This window comes from Tiliqua scincoides, chromosome 2 (assembly GCF_035046505.1).
Source record: "Tiliqua scincoides isolate rTilSci1 chromosome 2, rTilSci1.hap2, whole genome shotgun sequence".
Lineage (NCBI taxonomy): Eukaryota > Metazoa > Chordata > Lepidosauria > Squamata > Scincidae > Tiliqua > Tiliqua scincoides.
Genome location: NC_089822.1, coordinates 135,637,695 through 135,656,958, shown reverse-complemented (window position 1 = coordinate 135,656,958; position 19,264 = coordinate 135,637,695). Strand labels below are relative to the sequence as shown.

Genomic DNA, 19,264 nt, shown 5'->3' with positions numbered 1-19,264 from the left:
GTTGGTTTCGATAGTTACTCAGGGAGCCACAGCTCACAGTTTGGGAACCATTGGCCCATAGTATAGAGCAGTGTTCTTTAAATGTCTTCTTTCCATCAGTGATATTGCATACCCTTTTCTCATAAATACTGAATAATAAAAGTGGCACAAAGTACAAGTAATACGGTAAAAAAATTGTAAATATTGTGGTTACAAAATACACCAGTAGTGTAACTAATACATGCAATTGAGTGAACTGTTAAAAAAAACCTGAATCCCTGGTGTACTTTTCAAATATATATATTTGACCTTGTGACCTAGTGAAGAGCCCCTAATGATCCAGTACTGGGTTTCAACCTGTACTTTGAAGGATGTGTAGAGTAGTGGTTCCTAAAGTCTTACTTGGACTTTGCCTGGGTGGGGGAGGCAGCAATGTGATCTCTACAGCTGCACTGCTGCTGGGCAGGGAAGGGTGTTTTTAACTTACCTGGGTGTTGCTATGGCTCTCAGCCCTCCCCATGGCTTGGAAATGTTGTGAATAGAAAAGAAAACCTGTTTTGGGACAAACACTGGACTAGTGAGTTTTTTCTTTTTGCAACATTTTCAAACCATGGGTAGGGCTGCAGAGGAGGTTGTAGGCTCCCCAGACCCACCGGAGAGCCATAGCAACACCCAGGAAAGTTAAAAACACCCTTCCCTGCCCAGCAGCAGCGCAATTGTGGTGATCACATTACTGCTGATTTCTGTGCCATTTCCCTTAAAGCAGTGGTTCCCAACCTTTAGGAGCTCAGGGACTACTAAGGCAAAATTTGGAGACGGCGGGGACCACATGCAACCCCCCCACCCTCGCATACAAAAAATACAATTAAATTTGTAATACATAGGGAGATTATTTAATAATTAGTGTGATGGTTGTGCTTACATTTGCTTCACTAGTTGTGAAAGTCTTGGGTTTACATGGAATACATGGAACACAAAATAATTTCCCCCCAACTCAGAGGTTTTCACACCCACCCAAATCAATCCAGTCTCTTTTTCCCCACAGCAGACCACATTACGCACAGCCCTTGCCTCTTTTAAGTGTGGAAAAATACCTCAAAAAGGGAGAGGGTAAGCACAGGAGATTATAGACAAGTCATGCAAGGTAGTTAAATGAGCCAACAGAAAGCACACACATCCCTCCACAGTTCCTTTTGTTACACAGCCCTGGCCCTGCTCCCCCCACTTGTGAGTCCAGAGTCCTTAGGAAAGTGTTCAACACAATTTAGGCAGGTCAGTCCTGAAGGAGAAGCACCAGCTCAGAGCAACATCTCAGAATGGCTGCTTCATGTCTCAGGAAGAAAACTCCTTTTGGTGTGCACTGCAAGGTCTTTAGGGGGGAAAAGCCTCTCTTCACTTCCTGTTCTAATTGCTGTCATGCTCTAGCTGTGAACTACTTTGGTTGGAGCTAAGAGAGTGTGAGTAAGCCTATAGGTAGGCTGCAGCCACAAAACAACAGCTGCCTACTCTGCCATTAGTCTGTGGAACTCCTTTCCCCAAGATGTGATGATGGTGTCTAGACTAGATGCCTTTAAAAGGGGATTGGAGAAATTTCTGGAGAAGTCCATCACAGCCACAGTGTGACTGACATGCCTAGAATGGGACTGTTAGTCACAGAAGTAAGTCCCATTATAATCAATGGGGCTTACTCCAAGATAAGCATGCATAGGATTGCAGTCTGAGGAGATAGGGGAACTGGCCAAGTGTGGGGTGGGGGAGGGCTCCCCATGGACAAAGCTACTGCTGTTCTCTGAGGAGGAAAAGTCAGGGGTTACACCTGCTGTATTTGGCTATGGTGGTGCCTGTTCTGCAACTTCTGGAATTGCTTCTCCCCAGGTGGGCAGCTTGCAGTAAGACAGCAGAGATGCTGCCTGTTTCCCTCTCCAAAAGGGGTGCAAAAACCTGATTGCCTGGATCCCTTGCTCCACCTCTGGGCGTTAGAAGAGCACATCCGGGGGCCCAATCCTCCAAACTGGGGAGGGGGTACCAGGGATGGGGGTTGAACATATTGTTTCTCCCCTCTCCTGCAGCCACACTGCCTCCAACTCCCTTCTTCTGTGTTCCCTGGCCAGCTGGAGTCTGCACTCCTAGGGAAATCACATCCAGAGAAACTCACTCCCAGGGAAAGCCAGCCAGCAATGCCTTTGGGAACCTGCTCCTTCTCCTCCTCCTCTTTACTCGCATTCCTCCCCCTTCTCAGGCCCTCCCCCTCCCCCTCAGGCCCCCTCTCCTCTGCCCCCCCCCCGCCGCCGCCTGCCCGCCCACCTGCAAAAGGGACTTCCCAGGCTGGCTGGAGTCCTGATCTGACTCCTGAGAAACCAGGCTGCCAGGGCTCACCTGAAGGCACAGGGTCAAGGAATGGAGGCAGTGGGCGGCAGGGCACCTCTCCTCTGCATGCAGCTGGGCCACCTTACAAGGCGCCTGCACTTCACTTTTTTGCTTGTCTGGGCACTCACAGACAAGGAGGGGAGATGGAGGGGGGAGGCAGGAGATGGAGAAAGGCTATGCTCTGATTGGCTCTGAACTGCTGTGATTGGCTGCTGGTGCTGCAGAGGGTTTTTTTGCCTGGAAGGGCATTTTTTTTCTTTTTTCACCAGAGACATCACAGACCACCTGGGGGGGTGCTGTGGACCACCAGTGGTCCGTGGACCATGGGTTGGAACCCTAGCCTTAAAGGGAATGGCCCTTTTCTGGTTTCCTGGTGGGTCACAACCCATCAGTTTGGGAACAACTGGTATAGAGGATTTCCTAGGAAAGGAAAGCTCCTGACGAGACCTATACGATCTGGTGTGCAAGAGAAGGCAGGAAACAGGACCGTGTTTTTGCGGTTAAGAGCTGGGTTACAATTGTTGGAGTGGATTTGTACAGACTGGATTGGGAGGGAATGGATTTAAAGTTGAGTTCACACCTCTCCAGAGAGGTTTGCCTTGCACTTTGAGAGCCTTGTGCAAGAGTACTGGGTGGGTGTAGAGATGTGAAAAGATATTCACTCAGTTCAAGCATCACAGCAAGCTTATGGTTTGCACTAACCACAGTTTAGAAGCCAAACCATGATTTGCGTTTTCACATATACAGACAAACCAATGTTTGTCTGCTTTTGTTTTGCATGTGCTGGGCATTCTTGTTTTTATGATACAGTGACTTCTGGAGGTGGAGCAACAACTTCACCAATGGTTAATTCAAGTATCATGCTAAACTGAGGTCAAACTTAGTTAAATAAACTGTGGTTTTGGTGTGGTGTCTTAACTGAGCCTCCGCATATCAGAATTGTTAAGTTTTTACAGAGAGGAGAGGCAGAGAAATGGAGAACCTTGCCATGTTTTTGCTTAGCTAGGAAAACAAACATTATGGTAACCAAGGGAAGAAAGAGCTCAGCTTGCCAAATGTTTTACCTTAAGTGTTCTTATAGGAAATACTACTACTGGATTTTTGAAAGAGATACAAGCACAGTTTGAGGTTTCCAGAAAAGGAAAGAATAGCATTGAAAGGAGTTGGCTGTCATAATCCAGGCTTTCAGCAATCTTGACTCTTATCAACATGGCAGTGCCTTCTCATCTTACAGTCGGTTTGAGTTTCTGGAGGTGGAAACAGGCGGTGTGAGGCATACTCTGAATTGTGAAAACATCTGACTGTTTGAAATTTGGTGTACTCAAAGGCCTTGTGTGGAGACTTCTACTAATAGTGCTATCTGTATGATTTTAGTTCCCTCTCCCCAGCAGGTTTTGAACACTACAGTTTAGCATGAGGTATAGAGGGAAGTATACAGACGCCTTTTGTTGTGCTGATAATGTTTGTGTTTTTTAAACAGCGTCCCACACAATCAATTTATAAATGATTGTTGTTTGTTTAGGAAGTGTAATATAATTCAGGGTCCTCATGCACTTGAAACTTGTCAGGTAAATGGAGAGAGATGGGGTTTGTAGATGTACATATTTTTTATCTTAAGCCATTTCTGCCCAATGCTGCAAATACACAACAGGGATCAAATGCATACACCTGTGGACTGGGCAGAAATGGTTTAATAGGAAGAGTGAGCACAGCATATAAAATAAACTTTTGGAATGATGATTATGTCAGTAGAACAAAAGTGATACTTTGCTAAAGTTTTGGATGCTACAGTCTTTAATTTATATATGCAAACTCTCCCTTGTTTCTCTAAAATTTCTGACACTCTTAATGAGTGTCACTAAGTGAATTCCTGTTATCAGCGATGAATGCTATAGTGCTAGCAGTATTGAAACTGCACTAGTCTGTACTCAAATGTTACTAGAACAAAAACTGTATCTGATAAAGCAGCTCTTCAAGCAGAAAGCAAAAGCTCAGTTCCTAGATATTGATAACAGCTTTAAATGCTCATGAGAAGCTAATTATAATTTGAAATTGCATATATTAGAGGTAGTGTTTCATAGTAGTCATATCGGAACGGATCACAAAAGAAAGCCCAAGTTGTTATTTGAAACATGGCGATCAAGATAATGAGCTATGGACTGTAACTTGCTCGCACCCCAAAGATTTGGTCAAAGATTTGGTCAAATCTGCAACCTTAACCCACCATTCTTAATATGGGATAACAGCAGTGATCGAGTCTATAGGCTTGTAAAGCATGCTGTAAATGTAAAACTTTGATTCCCTGTTGTGTGCGGAAGATGGTGATAGCCTCTGTGTGGAGCAGCGAATTGCATTGAATCTAACAGTTAAATTTTGTTCCCAGGCAAATATGCTGCTTAAGACCTCTTTTCCCTACAGTACTCAGGCAAATTGATGCAGCACACATTTTCATTCTTAGCAGCTTAGGTGTAATAGCTGGTAGTAAAGGAATGTGCACAGCAGGCCTGAACAAGCTGATTGCACCCAGTGTTGCCAGTATGCATCACTTGTTGGGTGAAATCTTCCAGTGTCCCATAGTTTTTCATGGGAGGAATCCTACTGTAGGATTCCTTTCACTTTTGCTAAGCATTGTACCCACTGATGTCACTGCCACAGCACCCCCTCCCCAAATTGATATGGCCTGCTTGTCTCTGAATTTTGCATGATTAAAGCTGGCTAGTTTTGCAAAGTTGAACTGATAGGACTTGCACTAGAAAAACAGTGTGGTCAGCTTGGACTCCGGCAGTGTTTCTCCTCAACTGAACCACTTTGCATGGTCCACCTATTCAAAGTACCACCAGAAGTAACTGGTGATGACATCATCACCAGTTACTTCTGGGTTGGAAGGCCAGATGAGATTTGACGAATACCATTAGGAGGCTCATGAAAGCATGCTGTGGAGCTCTGCCTGGTGAGCCTGCTACCGTTGTTGTTGTGTTCCTGGTCTTGTTGCTGGGCAGCAGGAGTCCAGGGGTCTTGCTAGTACCACCAGATACCATCTCAGGTACTACTGGTGGTACCTATACCACTGGTTGAGAAACACTGGACTAGGGAGAACTGTGTTCCAATCCTTACTTGGCTATGAACTTTGCTTGGTGATCTTAAACTGAGAAATAGTGATTGGCACAGTAAACCTTATGAAGATGTTGTCAGGATATAATAGGATGTTTCCATGTAAGCCTCTTTCAGCTCCTTTAAGGAAAGGCAGGATTTGAATGGGATGGCCTCTCGCATATCCTCCCCAATCAACTTCCACTGTTGTCCTTTGCTGACTGACATACAAGTTCTTTTTCCTCCAATGTCAGGTGTACTCAGCCTCATTCCACAAGGGTATTAGGTGATTCTATTTTGCATATAGACTGATCTTGTGAAGAGACTCAACTTTGGTACTCAGCAGTGGAGGCTCATACTTTGCTAAGGTTACTCCTAGGATGGTGTGACTGCTACTTCTGCACCATAGTGCTTGTAGCATTCTTTCTGTTTTGTAAATGTTATCTCCATCATCCTTCCAAATAGCCCTCTTGTGTAAGGTACTTGCGACCACAAGATGTGATGCTGGCTGCTGTCCTAAACGGAATTGGATACATGGAGTCTATTCCTGGTGACTAGTAATGATGGCTGTATGATGCTGCCTCCAAGTTCAGAGGCAGTATGCTACTGAATACCATTTGCTGGGAAGCCACAGCAGGGGTTTTGGCTATTTGCCTGCATGTCCTCCTTGGGCTTCCTGGAGTCATCTGCTTGGGCACTTCGGTTGGCAGGATGTTGGCATAGAGGACATCTGACTGATCCATTGGAGTGCTTCTTTGGTTCTCTGCTTCCACAGGCAGTAGTAAAAGGGAAGACCTACCACAGGCAAAACTGTGTGAAGCTGGAAACAACCTGCCATGTGTTGGGACTAGGTGAGGGATGATGAGAGGATTCAGCCGAGGACTGGTGAATTTAATTTTAATAATAGATTGGGGAATGTGTAATGAAAAGGGTGGGTTCAATAGAGAGGATCAATAGAGAATATAAAGTTAGAAGGAATGCAACAGGATATCTAAATATATTTTCTCCTCCAAATTGCAATGGGGTGAGCTAGGGGTTAATTAGTATTCATCTTCCTTCTTGTTTACAAGGTAGCATCCAAATGTCCAGTTGCAGGGCTGTTTCATAGCAGTACATTACATCTGTATAGTAGTTCATTTTTGGTTCTGCGGTTCCCAGACTATACTTGTATAGATTCATTCAGTTAATGTGCTAAACAATTTCATTATGTTTATTAATATGCACTGCCACTTGGAACCTGGAAGAAAATATCCTCAGGTGTCCTGAGCAAAACTTGGGTGGTGCATAGGCTTTGGGAAAGATGAGAGCATGCACAGGAGCTTTGACCACAGTGGTGGTAAAATGTTGGGGAACATTAAGAGCCCCACTAGATCAGAACAAGTTGAGTGTTCTCTTTACCACAGTAGCTGCCACACAAAAGGGTCTAGGAAGCTCACAAGTAGGGCATGAAAGTAACAGCCCTGCTGTTGCCCTCCCAACAACCGCCCTTTGAAGATGCACTGCTCCTTGACATACAGTATAGGTTCCACATAGCTATCATGAATAACAGCCTGTGCTGGATCCCTCATCCATGAATCTCCTTTTAAACACAGCTAAGCTAGCGGCCATCACCACATCTTGTGTAAGCAAAGTCCATAGAAGTTCACATCACTGCAATGTGTGGGAAATCTCTCCTAGCATGAGTTAAGATCCTGCAGCAGGTGGCGTGAGTACCCTGCTAAGTGGGTTAAATACCCTCTCCCAGAGCACTCTTGCTGAGTTGCATTGCATTTGTGGGGCTGACTGCATCCCTACTTGCATCACTGTCCTAATCTGATTTGAAGAGCCACCATTCCGTGCTTGCTGCATTTCTCTGCTTTTAACAGGGATTGGGGGTGCGTTCCTTGTCCAATGCCATTTTTAACTTGGTACCGCAGGTCACAATCGCCATCACCTGACTGCGAGTATGCACCTGACTGCGAGTAAGAGTCACCCGAGTTGGCAGGTCTTCATTTAGAATGTAGTCCTGGGTTTTAAAAAAGTGACCCACTGGTCTAGCAGATCCCTTGTGCAGCATATATCCTATTGAAGAATGACTTGCAAGAACAGTTCGTAATAACCTACTTAATTATGAAATGCAGCTGAAAGGCTATCAGATAAATGTTAGTAATGGGCATGGTAAGAAGGACACTTGGAAGAGCCTGACTCTGATGTCTTCCGAGGCCTCTTAATATTTCACCACTGGCTTTAACTTGCAGACAATGTAGTATTTAAAAGCAGGGCAGTCAACCTTCAAACAGCATTATGATTTAAGGGCTTTTAGCAATTCCCAGTCAGAAACCACAGGGGGCTTAATCTGCTGTAAATGGCTAGTCTCTCTTTTAATTTGTTTTAAGTGTCTTTTAAAGAACCAGTTACTTGCCTTCTGACAAATTCCAGGGGGTAGTCTGTTAGAATAAAAACAAGGGTGTCTTGTGGCACCCTGAAGGACTGAAAGGGTTACTGTGGCAAAAAGTTTCATCAGATGTGTTACCCTTGGTTGGCTTATATGGTCTATAGCAGCCATTCTCAACCTTTTGGGGTGTGTGTGCTATGAATGCTTAGGAGCATTTCTCAGGTTTCAGGCCCTGTCCCTGGTCAAACAAGCATACAATGCCAACAGATAAACATAAAATCCCCTTCTCACAGTTTCAGTCTATGCCTCCCTTCAAATGTGCCAGGGCTTCCTAAGGGGCCATATGGCTTCTGCTGAGAATGACTGCTCTAGAGAACATGAAAATTGTAAATCAACTGAGAATATTTCTTTGTGGACTCTAGTTCTCAGGTTATGCTGCAGTGAATCTTCTAGCAAGATGTCTCTTTTTTGTTCTTGTATTTATTATAACTTGAAGTTAGTTGAGTAGACAGTTTCCCCTCCCTTGTCCCACCAACCCTCTTTCCACAAACTGGCTTGTCGATCATTCAGAACTTTCAGTTTCTTGAAAGAGCTGCAAACTCTATGTGTGTGTGTGTGTGTGTGTGTGTGTGTGTGTGTGTGGTCCACCTGAAATGTGCAAGATTGAGAATAAAACTGTCTTTCTGTTTTCTTCCCGCACCACAAAGATATCAGAAGGCAGCTGAAGAAGCGGCTGCAGAGAAAAAGAGAAGTGTAAGTATTTAACACTTTTATGGAATGAATAGCAGCATGGGAAATAGACTAGCACACCCCTATCTGTGCTTTCTCTCTCCTGTGGTGTCTGCTCTGGAGGACAGTTGAACAGTTTCTTTTGTCTGGTTATTTGCCTCTTCCTCCAACATTGATTGGCGAACTTGCTTTATGTGCTTTTGTCTGCCTGCTCTGTTTTGGCTTTGGTCTGACCCACTTTCTAGTCCTTTCAGAGATGGACTGAAGCACAAGAAAGTCAAGTGACTTTCCTGAGGTCATGGATTGTCTGACTCTTGCTGTATCAGCTTCTCTACAGCTTAAATGCTCCTGGCTCTTGAGTCCCTTTGATCTAACCTCAAAATATGAATAGCCTTCTCTGTACTCTGAAGTAAAGGCAGCTGTTCTGATTTTGCTTCTTTTTAAGCTTTAATTGAATGCTGTAAGTAGGGTTAACTTTCTACATGCGCTGTTAATTTTGAGACACCTCCTTGCTTTGATGCAAGTCCTGAAGCATGCCATGGGAGGGCTTGTTCCCTGTTTCACCTGAAAAACACAAAAGTTGCACACTTCTGTTCTCCACAATAATCTTTGGTGCCATCTTACATACTTCTGATGTCGGGAAACTGTCTTCTGTAACATGCCTTAACACTGTATTCAGCCCAACATGGTTTCCATGTAAGTCGCTCATAAGGACACAAAGATCAAAGCTTGGTAATTGGAATGTGTCACTAAATTAACCTAAGGGACTCTTTTTTTCTTTCTTTCTTGTGGGCTGTACTGAATGGAATCCTGATCAAGGAGTTCCAACAAGCTTTCTGAAATTACATTTTTATTGAAAATATGAGAGATCGCAGTTATGTCAAATAAAGTGTCTTGGAACTTTGTACAAGAGGGCTTTGATGTTATAATAGTAATCAAAATGTTCCACAAAGACTTCTGAAGTGTTTTTCAAACCATACCTGAAGAGTGATTGTTGACTTAACAAACAAATGTACATCTCTTCATGGGAGTCTAAAAAGTGTTTCCTGTGTAAAGCAAACAGCACACCTAAACCCACCTTTTATTGGTAAGCTTCTAACATCACCTACATTCCTTTCAACAACCCACAACGTATACTATGAAAACGATAACATGCATTTGTATGCATTGCCTGTGATGCCGATGCCTGATTTTTCACTTTAGAAATATACTTGTTGCTACTGCAGCATTACAGGGTCCCACATTTTTAGGACCTGTGTTGAGGCTGGAAGATAATGTGGGGATGGTTCAGGTGAACTTTGCCTACTCAACTCATATGAGTGTGTGTACCTCGTTCCCCATCCCTGCTTAGTTTCATGGGGGTGGAACAGTATGATTAGGTACAATTTGGATGTCCCCCTCCAGGTGACTCTGCAAGTGTCGGGACCATGCACTGGGGGAAGACAGGCATGTACTTTCTCCACACAAGTTGGGCAATGTCCTTTGAACCAGCCCTTGGCCTTTCATATGAGAATGGACAATGTTAGTCTTGAAGAATTCTTGAAGCACCTCCTCCATTGCCTGAATATAGTTGGGTAGTTTTCTGTTACATAGCCTAAAGCTGCTTTAGAGCAGGACATTTGTTGTCCCAAAGACTGAGAGTGCCTTCGATGAAAAGAGAATTTTATTCCCAGCATCATGACTGACTGTCCTTGTGACAGGAGTGTATCATTTGAAGTTGCCTAAGGCTTATTTCAGGGTGCAAAACCCATTCCATATCCATGTGTGCTGGCTTTGGGGCATAATGCATGCAAGTGCCTTGCGATAAATTGGAACTTTGGGTGGGATGTAGCATTTCTTAGGAAACAGCCTCCAAATGGGTTAGAGATGGAACTGTTGCTTAATGCTTTGCTGGCAAAAAGCTCTGGGTTCAAACACCATCATTTTGAGGCAGGGCTGGGAAAGACCCTTGACTGAGAGCTTGGGAAGCTGCTGCCGGTCAGTGTAGAAAATAGAGCAATGGATTGACTTTGTAGAAAGCAGCTTCCTTTGCTCTTATACAGGTCTGGTCCATCAAGGAAGCCTCCTGAAGCAGTCAGCTGCTGCAGCAGATTGGTGGGGGGGGGGGGTGCCTATCTCCGTGTGCCTGCTTGCCACCATTGCTCCTGCTCCTCTTCCTCTCTGGATTGGATAAGGAATTGGGAGACAGAGAGGAAAAGGAAATGTGGAGGGAAGGAGAATGCTGAGCTAGAACATGGAGCATGGAAGGAGCAGCGGCTGGCACATCTTCAGTAAAGGGGGGGCAGCATATGGCATGCCTCCTCAGGCATTAAGAAGTCTTGGGCCAACTCTGCTTGTATAGGTTTCTTTGGGAAAGAGAAGTGTCAACTTAAGTTTCTTATTCTGGAGACAAGAAATCATCTGTGTTCAAATACTGCTGTTGTATGTCTGGCTATAGGTCTGAGAGAAGAGAAGAGAGAGTGACAGTATGCAGAGAGCTTAGCTCTCTGTTTCCTGGTTGTTGCATTTTCTGTTCTAAAATTTTTCTGGAGAACACAAATCTGTTTGACCAAATTCCTTTGTCAGATGGGCTTTGATCAAATTCTGCTGGTGTGATAGGTGAATTTTTTGTGTGTGAATAATTGCTTTTCCGTGTGTAACTTAGTGAATTCAAGACAAGGTGTATCTTCAGATTGCAACACTAGTTTAGCATGTGGAACGCTTCTGTTTTATCAGGGAGATAGTTGTAATAGCTCAGCTGCCTGATCTTTAAGATGAGTGGTGGTGGTGGCTTGATTTGAGTTTCCCTTCCAACCTCCCCCTGGCCCCCCCCCCCGAGCTGAAGCAACAATCTTATGTTGTCTGTTCCCTCCTACCCAAAAGTGGCTTGTCCATCTCTGACACTAACTGTGACTGAACTCCTTAGCTATTCTGTTCATTGGTGGAGGTTGGTATCCCCAGTCATTCATAGTCTAAGAAATGAGGGTATTTGGGTATGTCTTGTCAAAGCCCCTAAGTTAGTGGTTCTCAAATGGGAGCATTGTGACACCTCAGCCAGAGAGCCCTGGCCTCTGCCCCTTTAAGGGGTGGAGGGGGGGGGAGGCAGTAATGTGATCGCCAGGATCGCATTGCTTTGGAGGGGCACAGGAGCTTGGCTGCAATACCACAGCCTGCAGCAGCCTCCTGAGGGTGTGGGAAGCCCCGTGCCAGCCTCCACAGGGCTCCCCAACATGTGGATAATGTAAGACAATTGTGAACCACTTCTGGTTTGTGATCGCGACACTGGAAGTGGATTGCGATAATTATTTTCAGTCTTCGCATGTTGGGAGCCTTGTGGAGGCTGGTGTGAGGCTCCCTGCACCCTTGGGAGGCTGCTGCAGGATATGGTAGTGCAGCCAAGCCCCTGTGTCTCTCCAAAGCGATGCGATCCTGGTGATCACGTCATTGCCTCCCCTGCAATGACTTACAGTGGGGCTTGTACTTCCTGGGAGTTTGAGAACCGTTGCCCTAAGTGTTGGAGTGGGTAGGGAAGGAAGAAAAAGGTAAAGATGGAAACCATAAGGCATATCATGGAGGCAGTGAGACCTTGGCTCCTCTGAATTTGAGAGAGATGCCTCACCTTGAGTAATAACCTGCACATGATTAAAGCGAGGCAAGGAAGGCAGTACATAGATGCATGGCTAGAAAGTCCAATATAAAAGGCAGAAGGAGCTCTGTGGCTTTCTCTGGCCAGAGACCCAGAAGTTCTGGAGCAGGAGTAGTGTGAGACGAATTTGCTTCTGTATGACAGAAGCCAAAGAGGTCCAAGGTTTACTGTACCCTATCATTCAGCTGTGGGAAACATCAAAAACATAGCCTGGAGCAAGGTACAGACTTTGGAGCATTCATCTTTGTTTTATGATCGATGTGTAATCTGAACACATGGAAGAGCTATCTGAGGGAGGGGGATATATTGTCATTGTAGAAAGAACTGTAAGTTAAATTGGTGAACTGCATGCACAGTTTTTTTCCTATCCATGCTTCTGCTTGCTTAAGATAATGTTTCAGCCTAACCAAGAATATTTGGAGTACTGGTATTGACAACCACTCTATTTCCTGGTGTTTAACCAATTCCTAATCCATGAGAGGACGTGTCCTCTTATTCCCTGACTGTGGAGTATTCTCAGCAGCCTTTGGTGAGGGACCATGTCAAACTCCTTCTGAAAATCCAGATATATAATATCCATGCATTTGCCTGCATCCACATGCCTGTTGACCTTTTCAAAGAATACTAAAAGGTTTGTGAGGCAAGACTTACCCTTACAGAAGTCATGCTGATTCTCCCTCAGCAAGGCTTGTTCATCTATGTTAAGATTTTCTTTGCATCATTCCACCATTTTACCTGGAAGAGATGTTAGGCTGATTGGCCTATAGTTTCCCGGGTCCCCTTCCCTTTTTAAAGATCGGCTTAACATTTGCTATCCTCCAATCCTCTGGAACTGTGGCCATTTTAAGGGACAAGTTGCATATTTTAGTCAAGAGATCAGCAACTTCATTCTTCAATTCCTTAATAACTCTTGGGTAGATGCCATCAGGGCCCGGTGACTTATTGATCTTTGATTTGTCAATTAGGTCTGAAACATCTTCTCTTTTCAACTGTAACTGACTTACCATAATTCCTTAGTCAGGAGGGGCCATTTGGGCAGTGGTATCTGCTCAAGGTTTTCTGCTGTGAAGACAGATGCAAAGAACTCATTTAATTAAAGAGATAAAGTCTCTTTATCTCCCCTGTCCCTCCCTCATTGTCCAGTTGGTCAACAGCTTCTCTGGCAGGTTTTCTGCTTCTAGCATATTTGAAGAAACTTCCCCATTAAGCTTCCCTATAACATTCCCCTTAATGTTGCTCGCCATATGCTCAAAGTTTTTGTTGGCCTCTCATATCACCTTCTTACACTTTTTTTTGGACACATTCTATGTTCTTTTTTATTCTTCTCATTAGGGCAAGACTTCCATTTATGGAAGGAAGCTTCCTTGTCCTTTGCAACCTCTCTAACTTTGCTTGTTAGCCATGGAGGCACCCTCCTGGACTTAGCTGAGCCTCCTTTGCAGTAAACACTTCTGCCGGGCCTCTCTTACTGTTGTTTTAAACAACCTTCATGCATTCTGGAGAGGTTGGACTCTTATCTTTCCTTTCAACTTCTTTCTTACTAACCTCCACATTTGAGGGAAGTCTGCCTTTTGGAAGTCCAGGCTTTTTGTGTCAGGTTTGCTTGTCACTCTTCCCTCGACATGCATGTTGAAACGGGTCGCAGCATGGTCATTGTTCCCCAATGGCTCAGTAACACTTAAATGGTAACATTTAAATCTCTAACCAGGTCCTGAGTACCACACAATATTAAATCCAGAGTCACCTGTCCTCTGGTGGGCTCCATGACTAGCTGCACAGTCATTTAGCAAGTCAAGATATCTGGTCTCTCTTTCATGACCACAGCACAAATTACCCAGTCGACATGAGGATAATTGAAGTCACCTGTGATTCCAACTCTGTCTCTCCTTGACTGCTCCCTGATTTGTTTACTCATTTTGAGCTTCCCTTCAGGGTTTTGGTCTGGAGGACGATAACATGCCCCCAGGATTAAATCGCTCCTCAAGAGTGATTTAACCCGCAGCGATTCTATGGTGGAGTCAAACCCGCCTTCCATCTCATCTGGATTCTACCCCTTCTTTAACGTAAATAGCCACCCCATCTTCAACACATCCCTTCCTGTCCCTCCTATATATAGCCTGGGATTGTGGTATCCACAAAAAAATGTGGTTCTCCACATTGCACCAGGTTTCCGTTATGCTCACTATATCAGTGGTTTTCCCTAGCCACCAAACATTCCAGTTCTCCCATCTTCGCTTGGAGCTCTGTGGCGAAGATGACTTTGGCTTGATCAAGCTTGGGAAACTGTCTGTGTTCAGTGGCTATCAGACTTGGTTTCTTTAGAAACTCTTGCTTTGTCTTGTCTGTGAGTCATTGGATTTAAGAGACTGAACAGTCAGGTATGAGTCGGCAGCAAAACTGTCTGGCTTATTCATTAGTGTGAAGGTTGGTAATCTTGAAGGCATTGTAATTTGTATGGCAAACAGTGGAACAGATAATCTTTCTCGACAGAGAAAGAAGGAAAGGGATGCCAATTCAACCATTACGTGGATGGAGTAGAGCAACCTGGACCCCAAGCACAGGGTAACTCATAATGACATATTGCAGTGTTGCTCAAACTTTTGAGCATTGGGACCCACCTAAAAAAATTTCGTTTTACCAGCTACTCAAGCTTCTGTGGCTATAATGGTGATTAGGCAGCAGAGCTCCCCCGAAGTATGCAGGTTGTTTAACCCTTGATGCACATTGCCTAATGTGCTGTGTGAGTGTCACAAACCACCAAAAATTGGGTCATGACCCACAGTTTGAGAACCCCTGACTATTACATATGCAGTACCTGAGGCTGCTCTAGCTACAAAAGCTTCTGAATATATTTCTATTGTATAGCTATTTGTTGCCCCTGTGCACTTTCCTTATCCCTCTGAACTGACAGCATTGTCTTCTCTGTGTATTTGCTCTTGGCATGTTTACAGAGCAAACTAACAATTGTATGTATTTCTGAAGGTTAGGGAAGATTCTCAGCAATTTGCAAAGCGCTATTCAAAATGCAACCAGAAGAGTAATAGGGTGAGAGACTTAAATCCCAATATAGCTGCTAATCCTGTTAAATACTCTAAAGCCTTACAGACCTGTTCCACTTTGCAGTTAGCTGCATGCTTGGTAGGATACATACGGACTGCAAAGATGCATCGTTGGCAGGTATCATCATTTGGAATGTCTTGAATGGCTTGTTGTAGAAAAGGGAGTGGGAGGGAGCACCTGCTTGCTGTTAAATATTGAAATGCCTTGTCTGTGGGCTGTTGCCCGAGCTGTAGGTGTGCTTTTAGGCAGTAACCAAATACACAGAAATTCTCTTCAAGGATCAGAGCTGGAATCACTGCAGTGTGCTGGCATACGTGATAAATAAGTGCCAAGAAACTTAATTTCTGGCTGGTGTGACAAGGAAGATAGTGGTTGGAAATACTTGTAATGCTTGTACATATTGTAATGCTTAGAAATGCTTGTAAAGATCCTTGCTGAAGAGGCCAGTTCTCTGAAAGGTAATCCTCAGTTTCTGCAACTGCCTGCCCATTGGTCTCCTTCCTTGTCCTGAAGAACAGGTGGCAAACACTGCAGTTTTTGGCTATAACTGTCTTGGATGGATTTCTCCTCTTTCTAAGTGCTGCTTGCTAGTAGGTGGATTTTGTTCCCTGGTCTTTGTGTAGACTTAAAAGACAAAAAGGCTAGGTTCTAACTCTCTCATTAGACTGGCTTCCTTTCTTCCATATAAGGCCATCCTGTTCTATCACTTCCTGCTTCAGCTCCTTTTTCTTTTTCCCTCCCCTCTCCTTTCCTTACCCTGGATTCAGGCTTTCTCCATGTGGCACAGTTGTAATTTATTCACAGCTGTCTGAAAACAGCAGAGGGCTCAAGGTCGGTACTAAGCATTTTAACATTCTTACTCTGGCAAAAGGGAGCTGGCGATGGCTTTATTAGGAAACTTTTAATAACTGGTGCTTAATTTCACATTCATTTTTTTTAGAACACAGAAAACCTTCCCCCTCATTTTAAAAGGGGGACCCTCAGTGTCTTAAAGAAGAAGTGGGAGAATCCGGTTTTGGGAGCAGAGACTCGGAAGGAAGCTATACGAAGCAGCTGTGCTGAGGTTAGGCAGAAGGCTGTCAGCCCCAGTGCTGGAACTGAGAGCAGCTCTGCTTCCCAGGCAGAAATTGACACAACCTCAGGGATTGGTCCCAGAGCTCGACTGGATTCCTCTTCCGGAGTGATTGGCCACTTCAGATATCCCAGTGTTGACAGCGAAGAGGCAAAACCCCGTTCGCTCGAGAGTGGGAAAATGGAAAATTGTCTCAGAGAATCGAGGCAAGAAGTAGGAAAGCCTGAGGCCAATGAAAACTCAGATTCTTCAGGGAAAATAGAGAAATGTAGCGTTCCTCTGAGCAGGCTAAAGATGATGTTTGAGAGAGGGGATGCAACCCAGATGAAGGTAAGGAATGAACTGCTTCAGCTCTTTTCGCTTGGGGGGGGAGAAGGAAGAATTGCTTTTGAAGGGCACAATTCAGAACTGCCAGCTGTGCAAGTGGTGCTCAGAACTTTTTCTGCTGTAAAATGTATCACATGGCTAATGCTAATAATGTATGCCCAAGGGAAATGAATGCTTGCCTCACCATGCAGTTGTCCTCGACACTATTAACTCCGCTGGAGCAGAAAATTGAATGAATTTCAGTTAATGTGGGTGCTGTGTAGGATCCAATTGAACCCAAAAGAGAACTGTGACCCACATATGCCATCTCTTTAAAAAAGAGAGAGAGAAGAAATGAATAATTATGCTTGTGTATTTGCAATTGAAGTGAGACTCTGGGTCTGCCCTAGTTGCAGATGAAGCTGAAACATTTGTTAGCCTCTCATATGTCCCTTTCAGCAAATGTTTCTTATCTTACAAAAAAAGTTCTCACAGGAAGAATATGTGAAGATAAACTCCTGCCTTCACTAGTTTTGACTTGCAAATTTACAGGCCTTGCATTTTCCTACAACTGCTCATGAAATCTGATCCTGTATGTGGACTACAGACTGTGTCCCCAGGGAAAATTGCGTAACTAGAAAATGAGTTTCATATGCCAATGACTTAAAACACAGTCTGGTTGAGTTTTCTCCCTCTTTCCCCTTCTCTCCCCCACTCCGTTTTATCATAGTTTCCTTCTTTTCTTTTTTTGTTCCTCGTATGTGTCTTGATTATATTATGGAATATAAGCATCCATGGCTTGGCCACTAAATAATTAGGGGCTTCTGAGTTTTTTTTTTTTAAAGGAGGTTCTCATAGTAAAGGTTGGTCTGATATTGATTGTATGAGTTCTGATTTGCTTATTCAGATCTTTAGTTAGTTCCTAAAGGTGCAGCATGCTAGAAAACTAGAAGGGTGTGACTCTGAAGCTATCTCCCCAGGAATTATGGACACCTGGTCTATGGATGACTTATGATGAGTCACCCTGAGCTGTGACAAAAGGTTTGGCCTCCAAGCTGATTAGATCACTAAGTGCAGATGTTGCCATTGTTGGTCAAAGTAAATAATAAAAGCAAAGTGGTTAACATGGACTTGTACTGCTTTCCGTTGAAAGAGGACTTGAAGTTTTCACATTGTATGAATTTTTTTCCTTTGAGTTGCGACTTTCTATAGTCTGAATGGAAACTATTCTGGTAGGAGATCACTTCATCCTTCTTGTGATAAAACCAATGCCTTGGGAATGAGATGAAGAGTAGCTTAACTGTCCAATGTGACATCAGTGTGAACTGTCCCAGCAGTTCCAAAAAGGAAAGTCTGTATGGCTATGTTTAACCCCTCGTCCATTTTAAGTTCATGTTCATTCTCATCCCAGTTTGTCAAATGAAAAGTGAGGGCAAAGTTCTTTTAAGGCATTTCTGCCCAATATTGCATATATGCAACAGGGGGTCAAATGTGTGCACCTGTGGGCTGAGCAGAAATGAGTTAAGAGTAAAAAAAAAAAAAAGAGCAGTATTATACATACATCTCCTTAGAAGTCCCTAGCAATCTGGAGAGTGATATCATACTAAGTCATGGGGAGGGGTGAGAAGCTGTGCATACCTACTGAGGTAGGAAATGTCTTGGAGCAGTAATGGAACAAGCCTAGTTTGCTGGGTGCACATGTTAAATGCTTTCCTCCTTGCCTCCATGCTGGTGTTCAGCAGTTTTAAAGGAAGACTTGTAATGTCTTCACTTCAGTACAGTAATACACAGTGCTTACTTTATCAAAAGATTCTAGAAACTTCAGAGCAGGCTTAGCAGTACCCAGTGTAATGTTATACTTTTGGAACATCTACAGTGTTGGTACTACCAGTGGTGGCCAGTGCTCTGCAAGTCAAGTCCAAAGTATAGGATGATGCTACACTAGTGGATACTTTTGTCTATTAGATGCTTCATATGGTAGACACATAAAACTACCTTCCCCATCTTACTCAGTTTTCTGTTGGGCAATGTCTCTTCAGCGTTTCAGGTTGTCTTTTCTAGCCCTGCTTGGAGATACCAGGGATTGAACCTGAGATGTTCTGCATCATGTGTGCAAAGTGTGTGCTACACCACTGAGCTAAGACACTCCCCTTCCCCCTCAGACTACAGTACACACACAACCCTCTATGCCAGGGGTGCCCAAACCCCGGCCCTGGGGCCACTTGCGGCCCTTGAGGACTCCCAATGTGGCCCTCAGGGAGCCCCCAGTCTCCAGTGAGCCTGTGGCCCTTGGGAGACTTGCTGGAGCCCACACTGGCCCAACGCAACTGCTTTCAGTGTGAGGATGACTGTTTGACCTCTCGCATGAGCTGTGGGATGAGGGCTCCCTCCACTGCTTGTTGTTTCATGTCTGTGATGCAGTAGCGGCAGCAAAGGAAAGGCCAGCCTTGCTTTGTGCAAGGCCTTTTATAGGCCTTGAGCTATTGCAAGACCTTCATTCATTCATAGAAGTTCATCTTTAATATATTCATTTATGTAAACTTATGTAAATTTATTCAAATTTTAAATGTAAATTAATTCTTCCCCCCCCCCCCCGGGCCCCCAACACAGTGTCACAGAGATGATGTGGGCCTCCTGCCAAAAACTTTGGACACCCCTGCTC

The 19,264-nt window shown here is 44.3% G+C and overlaps 1 protein-coding gene across 4 annotated transcripts in view; it reads left to right on the top strand.

Moving 5' to 3' along the window:
* LIMA1 (LIM domain and actin binding 1) overlaps positions 1-19,264 on the top strand; it is a 70,211-nt gene that overhangs the window by 17,089 nt on the left and 33,858 nt on the right. For 3 of the 4 annotated variants that reach the window (XM_066614578.1, XM_066614576.1, XM_066614577.1), the window contains exons 4-5: positions 8,518-8,563; positions 16,165-16,626. In XM_066614578.1, coding sequence (XP_066470675.1) covers positions 8,518-8,563; positions 16,165-16,626 — 508 coding nt within the window. Of the gene's footprint in view, positions 1-8,517; positions 8,564-15,993; positions 16,056-16,164; positions 16,627-19,264 lie in introns of those variants that run through there. The other variant, XM_066614579.1, reaches the window with a different exon arrangement.